This window comes from Erythrolamprus reginae, chromosome 2 (genome assembly GCF_031021105.1).
Source record: "Erythrolamprus reginae isolate rEryReg1 chromosome 2, rEryReg1.hap1, whole genome shotgun sequence".
In the NCBI taxonomy this organism is placed as follows: Eukaryota; Metazoa; Chordata; class Lepidosauria; order Squamata; family Dipsadidae; genus Erythrolamprus; species Erythrolamprus reginae.
The window spans coordinates 335831622-335858300 of NC_091951.1; the positions used below are offsets into that span (position 1 = coordinate 335831622).

Here is a 26679-nt window from a genome sequence, read left to right on the forward strand (position 1 = left end):
TTAAGTTCGTAAGTAGAGGTACCACTGTATATGAAAGGCAAAAGGAAGAAGTATGCTCCTTTCCATATTTGGATATATGGGCTGAAAAACATTTAATTTTTCCCCTGGCTCAACTGATATAGGGAGGAGAACTTGTGGCTTAGAGCATAAAAGCACTGCTTAAGCAAGGCAAGCAGGCAAAGTTCAAATCCGAGAAGTTAATCATTAAATTCTCCCTGTTTCCCACCTGGGGACAACTGGACTTGTCCTTCTGAGGACCATTGAGGACCAATGGCAGCAACCACCCTCACAGTAAAGATTTTTCATCATTATGGTGTCCAATTATGAATGCATATTTTAATAAGCAATTAAATTAAATCTTTATGAAGTGGTCCAAAAAGCATAAGCATTGAATGCAGATGACTCTCAATTTAAATCCCTATGCAAGATCCAATCTGGATCAATCACCGAAGTTTTCGGATTTCTGCTGGAGGCCATCCTTAGGGAACTTCTCTCTTCCGGGATGTGTGCTATGGGCTATTCTAGGCATTATATTTATGTAGTGCCTTCCTATTGGTGGATGGGTGTGTTTGATGGCTGGCGATTGGCTGCTGTTTCCTTCTGTTAAAATCTCTATGATTCAATTTATATTTATGATTAAAAGAATGCTTGACATCCTATAAAAACTGCTGCTCAAGACTGACTTGGCGCACGAACCTTCTTTTATCCCTCAACTGTAATTTGATTGACTGTAGATACCACACATTTAAAATAATTACGCTTACTCTGCGCCTTACATACCGTAACAGACAAAGAGAAAGTTAAAATACCGAAAAGCACCTTCAAGTGGCCTTTAAAAGGTCCTACAACATTCATTGAGGTCTCTCAAAAGCTCAGTAGAGGACTGTGAAGACAGACAGTGATTAAAATAACAGACAGCAAAGTCCTCCAAGACTTTTCTGCCAGCATCACTGGGGGAAAAAAAATACCATTCCTTTGATTCAACTCCTTTTCATTCTAAAGTACATTAATCCTCATGGGGCGAATACTGTATTCTCTATAGATAAATTCTCAAGTTGGGCAGATTTTCCCCAAAACAATTTAAGCAAGAGATCATATTCAACGGTCCTTAATCCTCCTAGTTATAAGAATCGGGCTACTACTCATTGGCAGGTCCAACTACAACTGCTCATTGAGCTGCAACCAAAAACCTATTTGCTTTTTAACAAACCCCTTTCTTCCAATACTGGCTAGACACACAATTCTTCTGACTATTCATTCAGAAATGTGCGAGCTGCTTTTCAGCATAACGTTGGCAATATCAAACATTTCTGGTTAAATGGAATCCAAGGATATATGTATAACCCATGGCCAGAGGTGGGCTTCAAATAATTTAACAACTGGTTCACCTAGTGAATCAAAAATGTGAGCAAGCGCATGGCTTCAAACACACCGCAATTTCATGCGCGTAGCTTCCTGCACACTTTCTTGGGCAGCCATGGCGAGTAGAGAGGCCTACGAGCGGAAATCAGCTGGGCTGCAAGGGCGGGGCAGAGGGGCGGGGCCAGCTGGTGGTCAGAACTACCAGTTCACCCAAACTGGTCTGAACTGGCAGCAGCCCACCTCTGCCCATGGCTGTCTTTTCCTGGCTTCACATGACCTAGTTTCCTGGATCTGTAATGCTGGTCGGGGAGGAACTATTTAATTGGGGTTCTTCTTCCCAGGGAGTACGAGAGCGAAACACGGGGGGATTTTTTTCCCCAAAGCTACTCAGGCAATCTCAGAAAAGCATCACGTCTGAAACAGCTTAATAAATCTAAAGTATTGCTCCAACTTTTAAGAATTCTGCTTCGAAACAATCCATTGGTTAGAAAAGATGTAAACAAAAAAGACAAACAAAACAGGGGGGGGGGAATTCCCACTAAATACAAATACAAACATGTAACAAAGACTACGAAATTCCTTTGTTTAAATATATACAAATTCTTTTAGACTCAAATACTGCTTTTTTTTTTTAATGCTGTCTTTCAGGGGGAGTGAATGACGAATGACTACTTATAAATCTCTATAGTGATATGAGGTGAGGAAGATAAATTGAAATATAGAATAGCGTGAAATCTATTGCAACAACCTGGGGAAGAGGGGGAGGGAGAGAATTGTTAAATTTACGGTACAGTAAATCTTTTCTATCTCCCAAAGAAAAAGGTCAACTCCATCCTGAAGCAGAAAGGTTGATTTCTCTTCTCCCCACCGCCCTCTGTTTGTGGAAGATGCTTTATGGGATGAAAAGAAAGGAGCGGGTCATTTTTCGGCGGCACTCATCCGTTTGGATTTGATAAAAGCCATCCCGTGTGTCCTCATGTGGGTGTTTAAGGCAGCTTCCGTTTCAAAGGTCTTTGCGCACACTTTGCACTTCCTATCCGAGGCGGATCGATCCGCGGACTCCTCCTCGTGGCTGGGCTTGTTCTCCCGCTGGCTGTCTTCTCCGGAGCCATTCTGTTTGGAAACAGGCTGAGGTTCCTTCAGCTTATGGACAATGAAGAGATGCCTAGACAAAGAGACATGGGACGTATAACAAAGACCGCATTCCCTGCACTGATAGGAGGAGCCGTCAGACTTGTGCTGGGGGATATGTTCGTGGAACTGAAGCAGGTTCTCGGTTGTGAAGCCACAGACGGCGCATTTGTGAACTTTAAAAACATTGATTTTCAACTTCTTCAGCGGCTGGGTGATGGCCCCTCGAGGGGGCCTGAATTCCAACACGGGCTCCTCTAATTTACGCTTGGGACTGGGAACCTGAAGAAGTTGAGAACAACATTAAACAGGTCCATTAAAGAAATCAAAGTACAACACGGCCGGTCAGGTTCATTACAGAGTTCTTGGCAGCGAAATGAAATTTCAGACAGAAGTTAAATCCGCAGCATAATGGATGGAATGTGCTTTTCTGGGGGGTGGGTGTGTGTGAAGCTAGTTTGCTTCCTCGTGGTGCACCCTAGGTAGCACGGTAGTGTGATCCGAATGACTAGCAACAACGGGTAGCCACACTACATTGAAGAACTGGCAGTTAACAACAATTACAGTGGTACCTCATCATACCAACTTAATTGGTTCCAGGAGGAGGTTCGTAAGGTGAAAAGTTCGTAAGGTGAAACAATGTTTCCCATAGGAATCAATGTAAAAGCAAATAATGCGTGCAAATCCTTCAGGAAAATCCCAAACTTTAGAAGGGAGGCGAACAGAGGACAGGGAGGAGCAGCTAAAGGGGGCAGGTGGAAGAAGCAAGGCTAGGCTAAAGGGTGAGTGGGAAGGAAGAAAGGCAAGGGGGGGCGCCCCTCTCTTTTCTTTTTTCAAAAGACACCGTTTCAGTGCCTTTGCAAGCATGCAAAATCTTTACTCCTCCAAGCTGCCCCTCCCTTTTCTTTCTTCAAAAGACACCGTTTCAGTGCCTTTGCAAGCATGCAAAATCTTTACTCCTCCAAGCTGCCCCTCCCTTTTCTTTCTTAAAAAGACACCGTTTCAGTGCCTTTGCAAGCATGCAAAATCTTTACTCCTCCAAGCTGCCCCTCCCTTTTCTTTCTTCAAAAGACACCGTTTCAGTGCCTTTGCAAGCATGCAAAATCTTTACTCCTCCAAGCTGCCCCTCCCTTTTCTTTCTTCAAGACACCGTTTCAGTGCCTTTGCAAGCATGCAAAATCTTTACTCCTCCAAGCTGCCCCTCCCTTTTCTTTCTTCAAAAAAGGGGGGGGAAAGAAACCCCTTCATCCCAGCAGCAGCTGCTTGGGTTGGTAAGGTGAAAATAGTTCAGAAGAAGAGGCAAAAAAATCTTAAACACTGGGTTCGTATCTTGAAAAGTTCATTAGAAGAGGGGTTCGTAAGATGAGGTACCACTGTGTAGCCAAACATTTTGCAGAACTCCTGGCTCTCTATATACATGGCAATGGAAATGGGCCTTTTCAGGCCCTAAGGGCAAAATATCCATCATATTGTGTCTGATAATGAAATATCTAAATACCGTATTTTTGGACTATAAGATGCATCAATGTATAATATGCACCAAGATTTCAAAGAGGGAAGTAAAAAAAAAAAGGTTTTGTACTCCCAAGCCCCAGGAGCACTCTACAGGCCACCCAAACCATCTGTGCACCCTGTTTTTTTGCAAAAATGGATTGGGCAGAAGGTTTGGGAGGCCTGTAGAGAGATCCTGGGGGCTGGGGGAAGGCAAAAATGCCGTTTTTGCAAAAAATGGCCCGTTTTTGCAAAAAATGGCCCGTTTTCCCATAAAAACGGAAAGTGTTTTTGCTTTTCCCCAGCCTCCGGGAGCACGCTATAGGCCTCCCAAACCCTCTACGCACATTTTTTACAAGAATGGCCCCATTTTTCGTAAAAATGGGACGTAGGGGCAGGGCTTCGAGAAGCCAGATATGGTTGTATTCTGTATATAAGACACACCAACATTTCCACCCTCTTTTAGGGAGAACAAAGGTGCGTCTTATACTCCGAAAAGTACGGTAACTTAAATAACTAAATATGGTTTCCCATGTTACAAATGACTTTAAGAAGGAAGTCATAGAGGATTAAAAGGATAGGAATTTCACCAATTATTAGACACAATAATGTCTATTTCTAGCTTTACAACATATGGTTGTGTCCTTTACAAGAGTAATAAACACATGATACCAGACAAACAGAAGGGTGAGGCCAGAACCTATGGGCCCCATTTATAAATACCTAAAATAGGGAGGAGCAATTTTTTTCTCAGTCCACGAATCTGCTAGATCAGGACAAAAACAAATAGAAGGGGTCAGGAATAAAGCTACATTTTGTTTAATTTTAATTAAATGCAGTTCATATGATCATTCCCTATGGACTTTTTTTTTTATTGTTCCCAAAGATGGAAACTCAGTGGAAATGTTTTGAAGGAATTCTTTGACTGTACCAAAACCTTTGAGGTCAAGGTATATACTTCAGGTTGTAGAGAGATGGAAACTACACGCACTTTGATGGACCACCAGAACAACCTTTCCAAATCACAGATGCCTGCACCTGCAGAGTCGACTTGAGAGACATCTGTTTCTAGCAAAGCTAGCTCTCAAAACACAGCTTGCCTCTGGCCCGTTTCCAAAGAAAATGGAAAAGAGGCACAAAAGATGGCAAATGTTCCATCATGCAGATATTTAACAGCTATAGCTAATGTATACTGAACAGGAAATCCTTCCCACCTGCCGACTATAGAATATCAACCTGCTTTTTAGCCTTCTGAATAATCTACATGGTATGTTTGTGTGTATGTTTGCTTTTAATAATGGGGTTTTTAGTGTTTTTTTTAATTATTAGATTTGTTCTTACATTGTCTTTGTTATTGTTGTGAGCCGCCCCGAGTCTACGGAGAGGGGCGGCATACAAATCTAATAAATAATAATAATAATAATAATAATAATAATAATAATAATAATAATAATAAATAATCTGAAAAGGCCATAAAGTCCCAAGGGCCAGTTCTGTGCTTGATATATTGTGCTTGGAGGGGAACTATGGACCTTTTTAATCCATAGGGCTCAGTTCCAAGGTCAAATCCTAGACAATGATGCAACAAGTAAGAAGTCAAGTTGATAGCCCCATACCCTCCTGACTTTGTCTTGGCCCGCAGCAGGAGCAGGATGCAAAGGCGCAGGGGAGAGGCAAGTGGACCAGCCTGATGGATGCACCAGGCAATCACCTGCCCTGTCCCCAGCCACCTGGAATGGAGAAGCCAGGGTTGCTTCAGCCCAGCCTGGCCCATCCCATCCCAGCAGGTGTGCATGCATGGAGACAGCTGGTGGATGTGCGCACAGGCCTGGCCCATGCCATCCCATGACTATCTTTGGGAATGTCTCCTGCCGCATACCTCCCAGAGACCGATAGGATTGCACAGAGTTGGCCTTCTCCGGGTCCCGTCAACTAAACAATGCAGGTTGGTGGGGCCGCAGGGGAAGGCCATCTCTATAGCTGCCCCGGCTCTATGGAACCAAGTACCCCCTGATGTTTGTACTGTTCCCACCCTACTGGTCTTTTGAAAGGCCACAAAGACCTGGCTTTGCCAGCAGGCCTGGTGGCTGTGAATACTACCATCTTTTGCAGACAAATTGCATGGATTGAATAGGTATGCATGTTAGGTCGATAGGGTTGATTCGTAAGTTTGTATAATGGGATTTCATTGTTTATAATTTTAGCATGCTGAATTTTAATATTGACTTCTTTTTATGATATGGTATTGTTTTATACTGTTGTAAGCTGCCCTGAGTCCTAAGGAATTGGGCAGCATAGAAGTCAAATAAATAAATAAATAAATAAATAAATAAATAAATAAATAAATAAATAAATAAATAAATAAATGAGTGAGTGAGTGGGTGAGTAAATAAATAAATAAATAAATAAAAGATAGGTGGGTAGGTAGGTAGGTAGGTAGGTAGATGATAGATAGATAGATAGATAGATAGATAGATAGATAGATAGATAGATAGATAGATAGATAGATAGATAGATAGATAGATGTGCGCCTGCCGGGATTAATTGCGGGACCGCCTTCTGCCGTATGAATCTCAGCGACCGGTTAGGTTAGAGTTGGCCTTCTCCAGGTCCTGTCAACCAGACTAAGTTGTTTGGTGGGGCCAAGGATAAGAGCCTTCTCTGTGGGGCCCCCTGGCTCTTTGGAATCAGCTCTCCCCAGAGATTCGCACTGCCCCCACCCTTCTCGCCTTCCACAAGAGTCTTAAGACTAATTTATGCTGCCAGGTTTGGGCCGATTAGATCTTAGGCCCCCTGGCCGATGAACGTCATGTGTGGCTAAAGTCTGAGTGTGTACGATTGATTTTTAAAATATTAGGGATTTTAGGTTAGATTTTTAGCTACTTAATTGGATTTGTCATTGTATTTTGATGTTTTTTATTATACGTCGTAAGCTGCCCTGAGTCTTCGGAGAGGGGCGGCATAGAAATCCAATCAATCAATCAATCAATCAATCAATCATAAATAGCATGGGAGGGGCCTGTGTGCACATGGGCCAGCCTCCTCCTGCGCATATGCCTGCCTGCCAGGATGGCATGGGCTGGGGTGAAGCGATGCGGGCTGGCCTCTTACTGTTTTCAGGACAGATGTGCGGGCCAGATCCAACCACATTCGTAGCCCGTATCCAGCCCATGGGCCTTGAGTTGGACACCCCTATTCTAGAGCTTTTGATTATCCTTTTACCTTCCATAAAAGATTCCTCCCAGAGACTTTGTCTTTATGATCCATGTACCAAGAGGGTGCACTGCTATAACCAATGCTTTGATTACTGACTTCCTGTGGATGCTGCTAGAAAGGGGGCGGGGAGAGATATATGCTTCTACAGAAATATGACCTACATCAGTAGCTCACCTTTGCGTCTTCCTTGACCGAACTTTCTCCCACGTTCGTGGATTCTGCCATTTCTTTCACGTCGGGTTCTTTAATGCCGTGCATCAGCTGGATATGTTTTTCTAGCATTAATCGCTTAGTAAAAGTTCTTCTGGAATCGGGGCAGTGCCTGAAGCAAACGTAGAACAGGCTATGAACGGATAAGCTTCCAATGTGCAGCACTGTCCAAATGATATTCAAAGATGAGCAGGCAATCAATACCTAGCCGAGATGCGCAAAAGTTGAAAGCTCTCCTTCTCCATAACTTTGATGTAAGCCTGGTAGATCTGATAGACTCACTGGGGGTGGGGGTGGTGTAGCCAGTCATGGGTTCCTCCCTCCATGTGGGGGGACGCTGTCTGGGTAGCGGAAATGGCCCGGGAACGGCACGACTGAAAAATTTACGGTGAAAATCTGCGCATGCGTGGAAATAAAAATACCCGCGGAAATAGCTGAAATCTCACTTGCACTCACGAGATTTTGGCGTTTTTTGCTTCTGCGCATGCGCGGAAGCAAAAATATCATTGAAAATAACCAAAATCTCGCAACATTTGACTTGCTGCGCAAATCTCAGGAGCATGCGTTCCCGCGCCAGCCGCCGAGGACCATCCGGGTAGCGAGGTAAGTGGCTGCACCCTTTGCTGGGTGTAGCATCATACAAATGACAGCCACAATGATTATTCAAACACACTGCAAATTTGAAGGTCTGTTGGAAATCTTTAACTGTTGCCTGGCCTGTTAATATTGCTGAATACTTGACGGCTTTACGCAAATGGAAACTTTCTAAAGCAGAACTTACGAGCAGGTGTAAACCTTCCTGATGCCTTTGTGCTTGATGCGATTGTGACGGCAAAGACTGTGCGATGAACTGAACGATTTGTCACACTGTCGACAAGGATGTTTCTTCATTTGCTTTAACGAAAGGAAATAAAACATTAAAGAAGGAGAAGACAACCTTTAGACGTCAACGGAGGGATTTGGGCTGCAGCTTTAAGGAGAGCACTCTGAATGCCAGGGGCTCTTGGAACCGATTTAGCAGCGCTTCGTTGACACCAGTTGCAAAGCAATCGATTTGTGTGCAGATTTAAGTTCTGCAAACTTAACACCAAATTTTTGAAAGAAGTGGGAGTGCAATTAGTCAGGTCTGCGTCCAATCCCACCATGTCCACTAGAGGGAGACGCACACAGATAATTTTTGGAAATCAGAAGAATAACCTCTGCCTTACCTATATAATAATCTGCAGATAATCCCTGGTTTACCAGTGATCAAGTGAATTTACGACAGACCGCACCAGGATCCAAATTCAAAATTCTAATGGCCATCTCCAAGGTCACATGATAGCACTTTGAACACTTCGCAATTGGCTCACATTTATAGCTGTTTGTAGTAGGGGTCTTCAACCTTGGTAACTTTGGGAGTTGGTCCACAAGTCTTAAAGTTGCTAAGGTTGGAGACCCCTGGTTTGTAGTGTCCTGCAGTCACATGGTTACAGTTTAGGATGCTTTTGATAGAAACCAATATTTACTTTTGGTGTACAGCCAAAAAAAAAATAAAAGTCCATTGCAGACAATGGTATCACCTAACAACTGTTGCATTTGCTTAACAATGGAATCTTTTGTTTAATGACAGGGTTGATCCACTGGCCAATTTCCAACTACAGTGGTACCTCTACTTAAGAACTTAAATTCGTTCCATGACCAGGTTTTTAAGTAGAAAAGTTTGTAAGTAGAAGCAATTTTTACGGGCTCGGGTTAAGTAGAAAATGGTTCTTAAGAAGAGGGAAAGAAATCTTGGGCACCGGGTTTATATCTAGAAAAGTTCTTAGGTAGAGGTACCACTGTACTTTCCCAGGCCCACCAAAGTCAGGGAAAGGTATTTATTTTATTTAATAATAATAATAATAATAATAATAATAATAATAATAATGGTAATGGTAATGATTATTATTATTATTTATTAGATTTGTATGCCATCCCTCGGGGCGGCTCACAACACAATACACTATGTACAAATCCAATATTAAAAAACATTAAAACCCTTATCATAAAAATTAATCACACAACCCAAGCAAACCATACATAAATCATAATAGCTAAGGAGAATATCAAGTTCCCCAAGTTCAATTATTTAATAGATTTCTATACCGCCCTTCTCGAAGCAACTCAGGACGGCGTACAACATTGTAAATCTAATTATTTTTAAAGGACATATACAAAATTAATAAAAATCTAAAAACCTTATGAAGTCATCCACATTCACCCAATTCAATCATTCATTGGCCGGGGGACAATCTCGTGGCTTATGGTCCCCCATGCCCGCCGGCAGAGGTAGCTCTTCAGAGCTTTACGAAAGACCAGGAGGGAGGGAGAGGTATGTATCTCCGGAGGGAGTTCATTACAGAGAGCCGGGGCTGCCACAGAGAAGGCTCTTCCCCTAGGTCCTGTCAGGCAACACTGTTTGGCAGACGGGACCTAACCGGCTGCTGGGATGCACGAGGCAGAAGACGGTCCTGTATGTAATCTGGTCCTAAGGCATATAGGGCTTTATAGGTCATAGCCAGCACTTTGAATTGTGCCCGGAAACCAATTGGTAATATTAATATAGACCAGATGTCAAAACACACATAAACACAAATCCTAGTTGTTAAATACAAGCCAAAATCATCTTTTCCCCATGCTTTGCAATCAGATCTTCTGCCAGAGGGCTTTGTCCCAGATTCCTGTAACCAATTCTCTTAGGCTTATAGGCGCAGTGCTTTAAATTCAAAGGCAAACAAGGCACTTCTGAAGACATCCGATGCTTTTCTCTGCAACTCCCTGAAACAGCTGCATCCTTTTCCAGGTCCCCCCTCTCCAGCTGCAGGGGTGAAAAAGGAAACCGAGAACCAGAAAATGTGACGTCTAACTTCTGCTCTATGGCTTATTTCAACACTTCTTTATTCTACACTCTTCCTGCAGTGGTTCCAGGTGTGAGTTGCTGCTTCTGCTGCTACCAGTGCATTACATGCGCAGCTTCGCAACTCCGTGAGTGTGTGCGTCCAAGTGAGATTTTGCTTCTGCACATGCAAGGGGATACACATGAGTGTGAGATTTAGGCAATTTTTTTCTGCTTCCGCACATCCACAGAAGCAAAAAAACAAAAAGTAGCTAAAATTATTTGTCAACCGCACGTCCTTTTGCGGGATTTTGCTTTCTGCGCATGCCCAGAAGCAAAATCTCACTAGGACGCGCGCATGCCCAAGCCAGAGATACAAAACCACGTGTACAGGTCAATTTTCGCTACTGGTGCAGTGTCTTTATCTGTACTGGTAGCAACCCGCTACTGAGTGGGTCTCAACTTTCCAAATGCCGCGACCCTTTAATACAGTTCCTCATGTTGTGGTGACCCCACAACCATAAATAATAACATTATTAGGAAATTCAGGGATGGGTTCTAACTTTCCTTGCTGCTGGTTTGCTTCCTCCTGTGCTGCGCATGCATGAGCAGTACTGAATTTTTTAAAAAGCCAAAAACAAGATGGTGATGCATGCGCAGTGCTGGAAATTCAGCTTCTGCGCATGCTCAGTAGTTCCCATGGTACAGATATATATATTTTGCAATTGCCTATTTGCATACAGTTGTGATGGAATTGCCAGGTAGTGGAGATGTCTTTTCTCGTCCTGATGACCCTTATTAGGAGTCTTTCCAACACATCCACGTAGTAGGCAGCGTTAACTGTCTGTCCTTGAGGAACAAACTCCTTATGGACCACTCCTTTACTGTCGAAAAGACAATGAGCATTGTTTTCACTTTTTGATTTGCTCATTCCTGCCTTTCTGGGCTTGGGGGACTGGTCGGTGTGCCACTCAGAGCTTTGGTGTTTTGTTTCTGGGTCGTATTCAAAAACCCATCTTTCATCACCAGTGATGACGTTGTCCAAATAATCAGGTTCAATTTATATATGTTGCAAAAGTTCAAAAAGTTCAGAGTTTTTTTCATGACATGGTCGGCGTGCAGAGGTTTACAATAACTGACGTCCTGCCGCTTCCACAGCTTGGAGAGCACTGAGACCGGTTTTGTGTCAAAGCTTAGCGTTTCCCCCACCTACTCCAAGTGCTTCGGTCCCACTCCGTCCAATAGGAGCAGCACGGGAAATTCACTAATGACTGTATCATTGTAACTTGTTGCTTGCATCCTTACAATTTATATTAATATTGTTTCCCGATTGCTTATTTGTACCCTACGACAATCATTAAGTGTTGAACCTCATGATTCTTGACAAATGTATATTTTCTTTTATGTACAGAGAACTTATGCACCGAAGACAAATTCCTTGTGTGTGCAATCACACACGGCCAATAAAGAATTCTATTCTATTCTATTCTATCAAATCAACAAAAACATGCATCTTCAGCCATCTGCCTTCCGATGTGCAACACTTTTTACTCACAGATTGGGAAAGAAACCTAAACCAGTGTTCCATTATAGCTGCTTCCTTCAACCAATTATTCTGGGAAGTACGGCAATTTTGATAATAACCAGGCCTGATCAGCAAAGGTGTACTAGCTGAGGATGATGAGTCCAACTTACGTGGAGTTTGAGTAAGGTTGTGTTGCAGCCTCTCTCACCCAATAACTCGGGCCTGTAGGAAGCTGCTTTTGTTACTGCTAACTGTCTTGGAGCCAATTTCATTTTCACAAGATTTCCCACGGGTTCCCCTGCTGCTTTCTTCATCCCATACCTCCTTGACTTTCTCAGACAGCAAAACTGGCATGATTTTCATTAGGTTTACTCCTGCCTAGGGGGCTTGCACTGAGTATCCAACACAAAAAATTATGAGTCAGTTCCCCCACACCCTCATTTTGCTCAGGGAAAGGGGAAAATAATTTGCTACTCCCATTCAGCATTTGAATCATACATCTTCCAAATGTATCTACGCTCTACTTGGCCTTTCTACCACTTTCCATGATCTCCTTCCAGCAAATATTCCCTAATCCTTTCACGTGCTTAATCCACCCTCGCTTTGACAATAAAAACAAGGACAAATAGGCTGAAAAACAGCTTATATCACAGGACAGTTAACTATACTAAATTCTACTGCATAGTGCAATATTAATGCAATGCTAGGGGTTTTCAATTCAATTGTATAGAATGTGAAGGATGTGTGTTTTTGTTTTATTTTTATAATTATAATGTACCCGGAATATGTCATTTAATTTTATGCAAGGTGCAATGGCAATAAACTAAACTAAATGAAACTAAAGGAGACGTGCAATTGAATTTCCATAAATGGAAAGGAACCTGCCTTATTAGTTCTTTCTATTGTCCGCTGGAAAAGACCATGTTTCTCCATTATATTTTTTGAACCCTGCAATAAGTGCTTGGCCTATTATCTATCTATTTTTGTGCTGGTTGCCAGCCCACTATTTATTGAAGATGGGTGGCCATAGGAATTTAAATATATATTACAGTAATACCTCGTCTTACGAACTTAATTGGTTCCGGAAGTAGGTTTGTAAGGCAAAAAGTTCGTAAGACGAAACATTGTTTCCCATAGGAAACAATATAAAAGCGATTAATGCGTGCAAAGGGGGGGGGGAAAATCGCAAAATGGCGCTCCGCTGGGCGCTGCCCCCCGGCTGTCACCTTTTAAAACAGCCGGGGGGCTTCTCGGAGTTCTCCCGAACCCAAACCCGAACGTTTCGGGTTCGGGAGGCCGCTGAGAAGCGCCACCGCCCGGCTGTCACCTTCTGAAACAGCCGGTGGGCTTCTCGGTGTTCGGTTGCAAAAAACAGGGCACGCAGAGGGTTTGGAGGCTGGCAGAGTACTACTGGGGGGCCAAGAAGGACAAAAACTTTTTTTCCTTACTTACCTCTTTGAAATCTTGATGCTTGTTATACACCGGTGCGTCTTATACAGTGGTACCTCATGGTACGAACCCCTCGTCTTACGAACAACCCGAGATACAAACCCGGGGTTCAGAAATTTTTTGCCTCTTCTTACGAACTTTTTCCTTCTTACGAACCCGCCACCGCCGAGAAGCCCCACCGCCCGGCTGTCGCTTTTTGAAACAGCCGGGGGGCTTCCCAGCGTCCTCCTGAACACGAACGCCAAACCCGAACTTCCGGTTCGGCGTTAGGGAGGCTGCCGAGAAGCCCCCCGGCTGTTTCAAAAGGTAACAGCTGGGCGGTGGGGCTTCTCGGCGGCCTCCCGAACGCTGAACCCGGAGGTTCGGCAAAAGTTTGGGTTTGGGAGGCTGCTGACAAGCCCCGCCGCCTGGCTGTCACCTTTTAAAACAGCCGGGGGCTTCTCGGTGGCCTCCCGAATGCTGAACCCGGAGGTTCGGCAAAAGTTTGGGTTCGGGAGGCTGCTGAGAAGCCCCGCCGCCCGGCTGTCACCTTTTAAAACCCCGAAGTTCGGCTTTGGCGTTCGGGTTCAGGAGGACGCTGAGAAGCCCCCCCGGCTGTTTCAAAAGGTGATAGCCGGGCGTTTTTTTTGCGTTTTTTATTTCGTTGCACGGATTAATTGATTTTACATTGTTTCCTATGGGAAACAATGTTTCGTCTTACGAACTTTTTGTCTTACGAACCTCCCCTGGGAACCAATTAGGTTCGTAAGACGAGGTATCCCCCACCCCCCCGCTTGCCAAACCGGCAGCAATGGCTGGCTGGACACGCCCCTGAACCGGCTCTCCATCTTGGTGATGTCATCTTGTTTTTTATACTGGGTTTTTAGTACTGCGCATATGTGCACACCCGCATGGCATGCGAGGAAGCCAACCGGCAGCGAGGTAAGCAGAACCCACCCCTACCCAGGACCCTTCAACAACTTACTTTTCCATGCTCCTTTCTCATGTGGGATATATAAACCTCTCTCTGAGTAAACAGCCGATCACATTCCCAACATGTCCAGCCAGGAGTAGACCCTTTTTTGGGCTCTGCCTTCTTCACAGTAGTGGGAGAATTCTTCTCTGCTTTTTCCGTCCCGTTGATGGATTTCGAGTCCTCTTTATTGTGGCTGACTGAGTTCTGCATGGAAGGCTTTGTACTCAACGGCAAATTGATACCCAGGTTCGGAGGCCCTTCAACACTTTTCAGCGTCCCGTGCATGGACTGTGGAAGGAGGAAAGGAAGGTCGTTAGATTATATCTACTATTTAGAGGGAATGGAATATACAAGATTTAAGCGCGGTGTTGATGTTGTTGTTGTTTTAGAAACATAGAAGACTGACAGCAGAAAAAGACCTCATGGTCCACCTAGTCTGCCCTTATACTATTTCCTGTATTTTTATCTTAGGATGGATATATGTTTATCCCAGGCATGTTTAAATTCAGTTACTGTGGATTTACCAACCACGTCTGCTGGAAGTTTGTTCCAAGGATCTACTACTCTTTCAGTAAAATAATATTTTCTCATATTGCTTTTGATCTTTCCCCCAACTAACTTCAGATTGTGTCCCCTTGTTCTTGTGTTCACTTTCCTATTAAAAACACTTCTCTCCTGAACCTTATTTAACCCTTTAACATATTTAAATGTTTCGATCATGTCCCCCCTTTTCCTTCTGTCCTCCAGACTATACAGATTGAGTTCATTAAGTCTTTCCTGATACGTTTTATGCTTAAGACCTTCCACCATTCTTGTTTTAATTTTATATAAATGTTTATTGATTAAAATCAAACATAAACATTGTATTTAAAGATGTGAGTATAAATTCAAAACAAACAGCATAACGAAAAAAACCCCCGAATGAAACCTACAAAACAAAAAATACAAAAAGGTGTTGTTTTTTTATTATGGGCTTCTGTGCAAATAGTTGGGCATTCAATCAATCTCACGTGACAATCAATCACATGAGACTTTGTGTAAGAACACTCAAATCTTACACAAGTTTTGGTGCCTTTGCCTAAGGTCTTCTAATATCGTGGTACAAGATCATCAAAATCGTGACACTAAATCGCCTCCGAGGTGTTACGTCTTTTGAATTTTTGAAGTTGAAGGCATTCAGAGCTTGAAAAAAAATCACAAATTTCAGTACTGTTCTGAATTAGGGGTTTACATAGTAATGAAGAGGGACCTTCATCCTTTTTATCTAAATCGGGGGGTCAAACTCAAGGCTTGGGGGCGGGATACGGTCCACAAAGTGTTTGGATCTAGCCCACAGAACTGCCCTAGAAACAGCCTGTGTTGCCTCTGCCAGTGAAAACAAAGCACGTGGCCCTCCCAGGCTGAACTTTTAGCTGTGACGGCCTCCTGCTGCTCTTTGTCAGCAAAAATGGAGCTGGGGGGGGGGCACCTGCACCCTCTCAAGCTCTTTTTTCACTGGCAGAGGGCAGCAGGAGGCTGTCATGGCTGAAAACAGAGCTCGGGAGCCTGTTTTCACTGGCAGGAGGCTGTTGTGGCTGAAAACAGAGCTTCGAAGCCTGTTTGCACTGGCAGAGCGCTTGGGCTACCATAGACGCCCCTGACACAGATAAGTGACATCAAGATGGCCACACCCACACTGACCATGCCCACCCAAATCGGATGACTTTTACCTTGATATGATCCATCATGAGTTGTTTCTGCGCATACAAAAGCGAGCAGTCCGGACACTTGAAGACGGATACTTTCTGGTTTTCAATGTGTTGGTCGAAGTGACGATACAGCAATGGCTGCAGGGTAAACACTGTGTCGCACATGGAACATTTGTATATTATTCTAAAAACCAAAGAGAGTTAAAGAAGTAATGACTGCCCACTGCAGTTCTTTAGTTCACAGGCTGACTAAGCGAAAGTGTTACTTGCAATAAAAAAGACACGTTCAACATTGCCTATTGTTTTGCTCCCAAATTGATGTACAGTAGTACCTTGTGACACGGAACCCTCATCATACGAACTTTCCGAGATAGGAAACTGGGGTCGGAAAATTTTTGCCTCTTCTTACGAACTTTTTTCACCTTACGAACCCGTCACCCGAACCCGGAAGTTCAACAAACGTGGACTCCAGGAAGGACGTCTTCGTGATGTCAAAGCTCCTCCCATGGAATTCCCTATTGGGATTCCCCACCTCCGTTTGAGCCTCCCGACCGGCCGACAGCTCCGCGGCTCTTTTGTAAAGCTGACATCTGGGCGGCGGGGCTTCTTGGCGGCCTCCTGAACGCTGAACCCGGAAGTTCGACAAAAGTTCGGGTTTGGCGTTCGGGTTCGGGAGGACACCGAGAAGTCCCCCATTGTTTCATCTTACGAACTTTTCGCCTTACGAACCTCCTCCCGGAACCAATTAAGTTCGTAAGACGAGGTATTACTGTATTACAATTTATTCAGATGGGTTTCTTCAAGTAAGAGATACTTACGGAGCATTTGGACATGATTGAAATGTTCTTTACTCATGGATTGTTATTAGGATTCACACTGACCAAGGTGAGTCTAGGAGGAAAGCATTTTGAAATTTCCTAATATCTCACTGACATTTCCCTGTAATTTGCAATCTAGTTAAGGCGCAGTTGTAGATGACGTCATACCAAACCGCTAAGTTGTGGAGAAATATCGGTAGCTGAGGAAACAAGTTGTTGCCACAGTTATGTTCATTTTTGCTTGAATCAGCCAGGCAGCACGATCCGGGGTTTTTTTTGCATGATTTTTCTTGACTTTTAAAATTTTTAATACAAATTGTTTTTCCCCCCTGATTTTTTCCTTTTTTTCCACTGATTTTTTTTCACTGATTTTTTTTCCATTGATAATTCCCTGATATTTCCCGAACCGCCAATTTCCCTGATTTCCCAGTTTTCCAGTTTTGCTGGACACCCTGACTAACAGAAATTCACATGACATCCAGATTTGGAAAAATTCATGGAGGAAAGATGGAACTCCACCTTTCACTCCTGCCTTAATATGGACCCTAACTTCTGAATGTTAGCAATAGCATTATAGGCTTACAATACTTTACAGCACTCTCTGGGAGGTTCACAAGGTAGAAGCATTACTTGCATATTGCCCCCAATAACCTGGATCCTCATTTTACTGATCTAGGAAGCAGGCAAGGCTGAGTCAATGTTGAACCTCTACATGGGGCTAGCTTTGAAAAGTGTTCGGAAACTTCAGATCGTGCAGAACGCAGCCGCGAGAGCCATCGTGGGGCTTCCAAGATTCGCCCACGTTTCTTCAACACTCCGTGGCTTGTATTGGCTGCCGATCAGTTTCCGGTCACAATTCAAAGTATTGGTCATGACCTTTAAAGCCCTACATGGCATTGGACCAGAGTACCTCTGGAACCGCCTGCTACCGCATGAATCCCAGCAACCGATAAGGTCCCACAGAGTTGGCCTTCTCCGGGTCCCGTCGACTAAACAATGTTGTTTGGCGGGCCCCAGGGGAAGAGCCTTCTCTGTGGCGGCCCCGGTCCTCTGGAACCAACTCCCCCCAGAGATTAGAACTGCCCCCACCCTCCCTGTCTTTCGTAAACTACTCAAGACTCACTTATACAGCCAGGCATGGGGGAGCTGAGACACCTTTCCCCCAGGCTTTTTTATACTTTGTTTTATGTTTGGTATGAATGTGCTGTTTGGTTTTTTAAAAATAATGATAGGGTTTAATATGTTTTTTTAATATTAGATTTGTTCCACTGCTATATTGTTTTTATTACTGTTGTGAGCTACCCCGAGTCTTCGGAGAGGGGCGGCATACAAATCTAATAAATAATAATAATAATAACAACAACAACAACAACAACCTATCAGAATCAAACTTTGTCTGCAATAATGCACTTTAACCACTGCAACACCAAGGGTCCATATTAGCTCCATAGATACACAGCTGTACTCAGAAAGACACTTCTTACAGGTCTTTTAACTCATATACAAAGGCCAGGAACATATCCGAAGGACAGTGATGTTGGTCATGAGGCTAACGAGTGTGACCCATTCCCTGCATGGAAGTTTCCATGACATTCAAAGAGCCTCTGGATTGCCAGAGGCAACAAAGCACAAACTGTTTTTGCTGTTAATCAGGAGATGTCATCAGCCATTTATTAAGGAGCATACTGATATTTTGCCTCAAACGACATCTGAATTATTCCTCAGGCAAAATATTTCTGCAAGGTCAAAGAGCTCTCAAAAGGTTTTTTCCCCCCCGAACGCCATCACTCTACTAAACAAATAATTCCCTCAACACTGTCAGACTTTCAACTAAATCTGCACTTCTATTCTACTAGTTTTTCTCATCATTCCTATCACCCATTTCCTCCCATGTTGACTGTATGACTGTAACTTGTTGCTTATATCCTAAGATTTTTATTAATATTGCTTCTTCATTGCTTATTTGACCCCTATGACAATCATTAAGTGTCATACCACATGATTCTTGACAAATGTATACAGTGTTCCCTCGATTTTCGCAGGGGATGCGTTCCGAGACTGCCCGCGAAAGTCGAATTTCCGCGAAGTAGAGATGCGGAAGTATCACAAGCCTTCCCTTAACACTTTAAACCCCTAAAGTGCAATTTCCCATTCCCTTAGCAACCATTTAGATCATTACTCACCATGTTTATTTATTAAAGTTTATTAAAAAAAATATTTATTAAAATCAGATGAAAGTTTGGCGATGACATATGACATCATCGGGCGGGAAAAACCGTGGTATAGGGAAAACCCCCGTAAAGCATTTTTTAATTAATATTTTTGAAAAACTGTGGTATAGACTTTTCACAAAGTTCGAACCCGCGAAAATCGAGGGAACACTGTATTTTATTTTATGTACGCTGAGAGCATATACACCAAGACAAATTCCTTGTGTGTCCAATCACACTTGGCCAATAAAATTCTATTCTATTCTATTGTGAGAATACTAACGAACAATTTTTAGGTTTCCCCCCAAAAAACTTTAAGTGGCTTTTCTAAAATGAAAAAGCACTCTAAGTCAGGAGTCCCAATTTGTGGCCGGGATTGGTCCATGGCATGCCGGAAACTGGATTGTCCAAACAAGGAAAGCCCCATCTACGGGATGAAGGCAGCATGCAAAACCACACCTCCTCCGGTCCACGGATAAACCTCTGTCCACAGAACCAGAACCTGGTTGCCCAAAAGGTTAGAGGCTGCTCTAAGTCACCCTAAGTTAACTATTTAAAGCAGTCTGGCTTCTCTGATAAAATAGTGCAAATTTCCTGTTGAAGATAATAATAATAATAATAATAATAATAATAATAATAATAATAATAATAATAAGTATGCCGCCCCTCTCTGAGTCTGCGGAGAGGGGCGGCATACAAATCTAAATAATAAATAAATAAATAAAATAATAATAATAATAATTATTATTATTATTTATTAGATTTGTATGTCGCCCCTCTCCGAACACTCGGGGCAGCTCACAACAATAACAAAAACAATATAATAGTAATACAAATCTAATATTTAAAAAGTATATATAAAACCCCAACAATTAAAACCATACAACACATGCATGCCAAACATAAAATATAAAAGCCTGGGGGAGGTGTCTCAGTTAACACAAAAATCAATGTTTTTCTTGCAACATAAATTTCCATCAACATGGGTGACCAACGTCTGGGAAATTAGGTGTTGCAATCCATTTCTCAACCTCATAAAGAGCTGCAGAAACCATCTGGGGATGCTGTGACCAGATGGAAGGGACTTGGCCAAATGAAAATATATATAAATATATGAAAACTTGAATCGGATCATCCTTATGGTATCATCCCATTCTAGAAGTGTACAGTTCTATAAAATCTCAAGATCACAGCAAGAGATAATCACATTTTACCAAAATGCCCAACACTGTTCTTTATTTTCAAACGTCTAATGCAAAGGTCCAAGTAATAATACCCCAGGCCGTTTGTGAAAAAAAGAGGCACAGTTTAAGGTAGCAACATCTTAAAATTCATGCTTTATAGGCTTGGTTATGGGAGGAGGTACAGAGATGGCAATACATTTTTTTTTACAAAAGTGACAGCTTTTGCACAGGGAGAACTGCTAGTAATAATCATCACTCTTACGGAAAATGCAGAGTGAATTTCAAAACTATAAATAGAAACATAGAAGTCTGACGGCAGAAAAAGACCTCATGGTCCATCTAGTCTGCCCTTATACTATTTTCTGTATTTTATCTTAGGATGGATATATGTTTATCCCAGGCATGTTTAAATTCAGTTACTGTGGATTTATCTACCACGTCTGCTGGAAGTTTGTTCCAAGGATCTACTACTCTTTCAGTAAAATATTTTCTCATGTTGCTTTTGATCTTTCCCCCAACTAACTTCAGATTGTGTCCCCTTGTTCTTGTGTTCACTTTCCTATTAAAAACACTTTCCTCCTGGACCTTATTTAACCCTTTAACTTATTTAAATGTTTCGATCATGTCCCCCCTTTCCCTTCTGTCCTCCAGACTATACAGATTGAGTTCATTAAGTCTTTCCTGATAAGTTTTATGCTTTTTTATGCTTACGTTTTATGCTGTTGTGTGGATATTCGGGTGGTTCAGAGTGGGGAATTTGTGGTGGGTGGGATTGTGTGGGTTTTTTGAGGATTGTTATGCAACAGAAGTAAAAAATCACAGAGAGGATGTCATCCAAATCCTCCTTATTCTTGCTCTTTAAAAATCATGATTTTGATCGAGTTGATTTAAATCAAGCCTCTTTCCTCATCAAGTCTTTTCATTCTTGGCTATTGGTGTAAAGAAAATAATCTTACTCTTAACACCAACCCCCCCCCCCCCCTAAAGAACATATAATTGACTTCAGGAGGAAGAGAGATGTACATTTACCATTCACATAAATGGAGAGTGGGTGAAGAGGGTGGGTACTTTTACATTTCTAGATATTTATATCTCGGAGGACTTCTCATGGACTACAAATGTTAACATGCTTGTGAAGAAGGCACAGAAGAGGATGTACTTCCTGAGGATGCTCAAGAAGATAAATCTATCTCAGCATCTACTGCTGTCCTACTCCGGCAGCGCCATTGAGAGTGTCTTGACCTATGGCATTCTTGCATGGCATTGGACAAAAAAGCTCTACAGAGAATCATTAAAACTGCCCAGGGCATCATGAGGCTCCAGCTACCAGCCCTGGACGATATCCTCGCATCTCACTGTCTGAGGAATCTGCACAACATTCTCAGAGACTCTTCTCATCCTGTTTACAATCTTTTTGGACTGTTGCCTTCTGGCAGAAAAGACAGAACAATTAAAACTCAGAGCACATGTTTTCTGAATAGTTCTTATTCCAGAGCTATAATTGAACTTAACAATGGACTAAAGGGTCATCATCAGTGAACCTTCATCATGTATTTTACTATGTGTATATAGATATATATACCCACTAAAACCCTCATTGTGTATTGGACAAAATAAATAAACAAATAAACAAATAAACAAACAAATAAATAAACAAATAAATAAATAAATAAAATAAAGATATTGGATAACCATCTGTCTGAAGTAGTGTAGGGTTTCCTGCCTAGGCAGTTACCCTGTTTCCCCGATAGTAAGACACCCCCGATTGTAAGACGTATCGGGAGTTTCAGGGGGGTCAGCTAATATAAGCCGTACCCCGAAAGTAAGACATATGTCTTACTTTCGGGGAAACACGGGGGTATTGCCGGGGGGGGAGCCCGATGACGTCGCTTCCAAGCTCCCCGCGCGCCCCTCGCCTTCGCCTCGCCGCGGCGCCACCGCCTCTTCCCCGGCTTGGCAAAGTGAAGGACGGCGCTGGTCCGAAGCGAGCCGAGCGGGCGGCGGCTTGCAGCGAAGGCGCTCGTCCCAGCAACCGAGTCCTGCTGAGGCTCGGCTGCAAGCGGCCAGCGAGGCCGACCAGCTCCGAGGCGAGCGGCCGGAGCTGCGCCCTCCTTCGCCCGCCTCCTTTCCGGCAGGCAGGTGGGGCTGCCCAACTGCGCAGAGCGGCTCCTCCCCTCCAGACACATGCTTCCCCGACACGGGTCTGTGGCTTTACGCGTGCACGCCGCTTGGAGCCCTGAGGTTGAACTTGGAAAAGGGTTCACGAGGCTCCTGTCCCGCGGCTGCCCTTATGGACTCTGGGGAGATGCCTTCGGGAACGCGACCCTTTCAATTTTTTTCCAATGTAAGACATACCCCGAAAGTAAGACGTAGTGGGGCTTTTGGGGGTAAAAAGAAAGTAAGACACTGTCTTACTTTCGGGGAAACACGGTAGTTGGACTAGAAGATCTCCAAGGTCCCTTCCAACTTGATGTTGTTGTTGTTGTTATTATTATTCCACGAGTCTTTAAGGTTCCATTCCCCACTATCCTGTCAAAACTGAAGAGGAAACTTCTTGGACGAGAAACAAAATGTCTTCAAAAGAAAAAAAAACCAGAAAGTCCAGTTGCCTCCTGAAAAAATACCTTTGGGGGCTCTTCAAGTTGGACACCCCTGCTCTAAAGGTCATTTGCCCTCCAGGCACACCAGTTTCCTGTTCTTTGCTTCGGTTGTTGCCACCTGTGTAATTCAGGATTATCTTTCTCTCTGGTCCAGTGGTTTGGCCATAACAGAATTTCCGTCTTCCTGCCTGCTCACCAATTACAACCGCAGCTAATAGCTAAGCCAGGGATGGGGAGTGGGGAACAAGGGTAAACACTCCCTTAACTAACTCATCAGGATGTAAAATGGTTCATTGGAAGTTAACTCCCACACAAAACATTATGGTGGAAACATAACCCGATATGTCAGAGCGAAATGTCAATTTTAAAAGGCCATCAATACACAACTGAAAAGGAAGTAGCAATTCTGATTTAACAGAAATACTCTCAAAATAATCCCTTTTATATGCCTTGCTCTGAACCAGAATCGAAGAATACAAAAAATTGTTTCCTCCCCCACCATCCTAAATAATTTTCAACTTTCCCATTTGTAATATGGGAAAGTAAAAAAAAAATAAATGATTAGATTTGTATGCCGCCCTGAGGTTTCGGAGAAGGGCGGCATACAAATCTAATAAATATTTTTTTAAAAAATCTAAAATGGATAAAATTTTCACCTACCAGACTTCAGAAAAGCCTGTGTGCATGTTGTTGTTGTTGTTGTTATTATTAATTAGATTTGTATGCCGCCCCTCTCTGTAGACTCGGGACGGCTCACAGCAATAATAAAAACAGTGTACAATAACAAATCTAATATTTAAAAATATCTAAAAACCCATTATTTAAAAAACATACACACAAGCATACCATACATAAACTATATAGGCCTTGGGGAGATGTCTCAATTCCCCCATGCCTGATGGCAGAGGTGGGTTTTAAGGAGTTTACGAAAGGCAACGAGGGTGGGGGCAATCCTAATCTCTGGGGGGAGCTGGTTCCAGAGGGTCGAGGCCGCCACAGAGAAGGCTCTTCCCCATGGTCCCGCCAGACGACATTGTTTAGTCGATGGGACTTAGAGAAGGCCAACTCTGTGGGACCTAACTGGTCACTGGGATTCGTGCACCAGAAGGTGGCCTCGGAGATATTCTGGTCCGAATGCAGCTGCGAGAGCAATCATGGGCTTCCCTAAGTATGCCCATGTCACACCAACACTCCGCAGTCTGCATTGGTTGCCGATCAGTTTCCAGTCACAATTCAAAGTGTTGGTTATGACCTATAAAGTCCTTCATGGCATCGGACCAGAATACCTCTGGGACCGCCTCCTGCCGCACGAATCCCAGCGGCCAGTTAGGGCCCACAGAGTTGGCCTTCTCCGGATCCCGTCAACTAAACAATGTCGCTTGGCGGGACCCAGGGGAAGAGCCTTCTCTGTGGCGTCCCCAACCCTCTGGAACCAGCTCCCCCCAGAGATCAGAATTGCCCCCACCCTCCTTGCCTTTCGTAAGCTCCTTAAAACCCACCTCTGTCGTCAGGCATGGGGGAATTGAGATATTTCTTTACCCCTAGGCCTATACAATTTATGTATGGTATGTTTGTGGGTATGTTTGGTTTTTAATTTTAAATATTAGATTTGTTATATGCTGTTTTTATTATTGTTAGCCGCTCCGAGTCTACGGAGAGGGGCGGCATGCAAATCAAATCAAATCATAAATAAATAAATAAATGTGTGGGGGTAGCAAGGGTGTGTGTGCATGCGTGGAGAGGGAGGAAAGGGGTGTGGGCACATACACGCATGCTAGCACACCCCCACACACTCCTTTTGGCACGGGAACCAAAAAAGGTTCGCCATCCCTGATATACAGGATATACTTCTTAAGAGAATGAGCGCACAATATGTCATTTGAGCATCAATAATTTCTGCAATTTGACGAGAAGGACACTTACTTGGGCTCTCCTATTTTGATTCCAGGATGTTGGGTATAGGCATGGGAATGGGTGCTGGGTGCTGACTTGAATGCCATTGGGCAAATAGGACACTTGTAGAAGACTTCACAATGAGAACCTTGAATGTGGGACTTGAGTGCAGCCACGTCGGAATACACCACGTTGCAATGGACACAGCTGTAAGAAAGATAGGGGATTAAAGCCTTGCAGAATATATTGGCCAGGTTCCCCCCCCCCCCCCACTTCAGGACAGAGGTTATAAATAATATTGCAAAATTCGTCTAGACAGATTTCTAACTGGGCATTAAACAGAAACAAGAAAAGAAAGCATGAATTCCTCAATAAAGACTTGGAAAGATTCCTATTGTAGCTGAAAGGAAAGCAATGAGTGATGGAGTAAGGCAGAGGTCTTCAAATTTAGCAACTTTGAGACTTGTGGACTTCAACTCCCAGAATTCTGGAAGTTGAAGGCCACAAGTCTTAAAGTTGCCAAGTTTGGGGACCCCCTAAAGTAGGGTAAAACCCAAAGGTGTTTTTTTCAAGAGACAACTGGACTTTGTTTTTCCTTAGAGACTTTCTGCTTCTCATCCACTTCACTTCTTCACCTCTGCACAACTCAAGATGCTTCTTGGATGAGAAGCGAAACATCCAGGAAGAACAAAGGAAGTCCAGTTGAAAAAGCACCTGTAGGACAACCACAACTTGGATGACCGAGAATCTCCATAGACGAATAGGGCAAGTTTCGACCTTCCTAAAAAATAATAGGCCACCATGAAACACAGATCTGAGTACAGAGACATTCATTTTGGAAGTGAAACAAAATTTACAACAAATTAATTTTCATTTTTTAGGAAGATCGACATTTGTCTTTCCAGCAGTACAAAAGAAGAGACAGCCAAGGCAACTGTTTTTTTGGCAGATGTACAACATGGGAAAAGTTCTCCTACATTCCTTGTGCAGGATATAAAGACACAGCTGGGTGAGCGAGGTCATGCATGATCAGAGGCTTGCAGAGAGAATCTCTAGCAGTAAGGAAAAAGTCACATCTCAGGCCTCCAAGGACACGTGCTCTGTTGGTTTTAAATATTGCTACTTGGCTTTATATCTGGCAGCAGGGCACAGATAATAAAAACCATTACAACTTAATAAATGCAATATTGAAAATAAGTATAGCAGAATTTTAAAAAGGTGGGGGGGGATAAGACACTACATTGTTCCTTCCATATCAGGAAACTGCTTTTCAAAATTTTGAGCTTTTCACACGTGATATTAAACTGTGGCTTAGATTTTTTTTTTTAAAAAAAAATAGGGTATGGCAAAATAAAGTGTCACCATATATATATATATCTTAGTTTAAATATATTAAATTAAGATAAAATCATAATAAATATTACCATAATATGCAGCCATAGAATTTCAATGGGATAGATGTTACAGTCGGTTTAGATTTAAACTATGCAAAATTTGTATTCAGACAACTGAAGCTTCACTATATTTTATGAGCTCTAAGTGGTAAGCAAGCAAAAACAAACTAGCTTTCATAGACGACATTTTGAACCTATAATATTGTTTTTATCATTGTTGTGACCCGCCCCCGAGTCTTCGGAGAGGGGCGGCATACAAATCTAATAAATTATTATTATTAAATTATCTTTCTTGGCAAGATCAGCCCATAGCATACATGGAAAGATGCTGAAAATTTACTCCATCCTACATAAAGTGAGAAAGGGAAATCTAGCGTTTCTTCCTGGCATCAGTGTGTTTTCAAATTTGGCAACTTTTAAGATATGTGGACTTCCAATTCCAGCCAGCATGCCTGCCCTTCTTAAAGTTGTGTTTGAAAAACATCTCTACATACTGGAATTCTTTCTCTTCGGAGATGCCTTGAAGTTGGAAACAAGCGTCAAATTTTTCCACAGCATCTAGGCAGTGACTTGTAACTCAGTTGGAGAACTGTGGTGCTTTACCATCATTTGCAATCTTCATCTTAAATCTGTAAAATGCTGTATAATTGTATGTTTGTAAACGTGTAGGGGGCATAGGGAATGGCCCTGAAGGAC

General features: G+C 43.0%; 1 protein-coding gene across 1 annotated transcript in view; it reads right to left on the bottom strand.

The window, feature by feature from the left end:
* Positions 1–678: 678 nt before the first annotated feature.
* ZNF532 (zinc finger protein 532) overlaps positions 679–26679 on the bottom strand; it is an 80113-nt gene continuing 54112 nt past the window's right edge. The window contains 6 exon segments of the mRNA XM_070736406.1: positions 679–2775; positions 7375–7522; positions 8192–8304; positions 14206–14484; positions 15906–16068; positions 24620–24796. Coding sequence (XP_070592507.1) covers positions 2281–2775; positions 7375–7522; positions 8192–8304; positions 14206–14484; positions 15906–16068; positions 24620–24796 — 1375 coding nt within the window. The 3' untranslated portion in view covers positions 679–2280.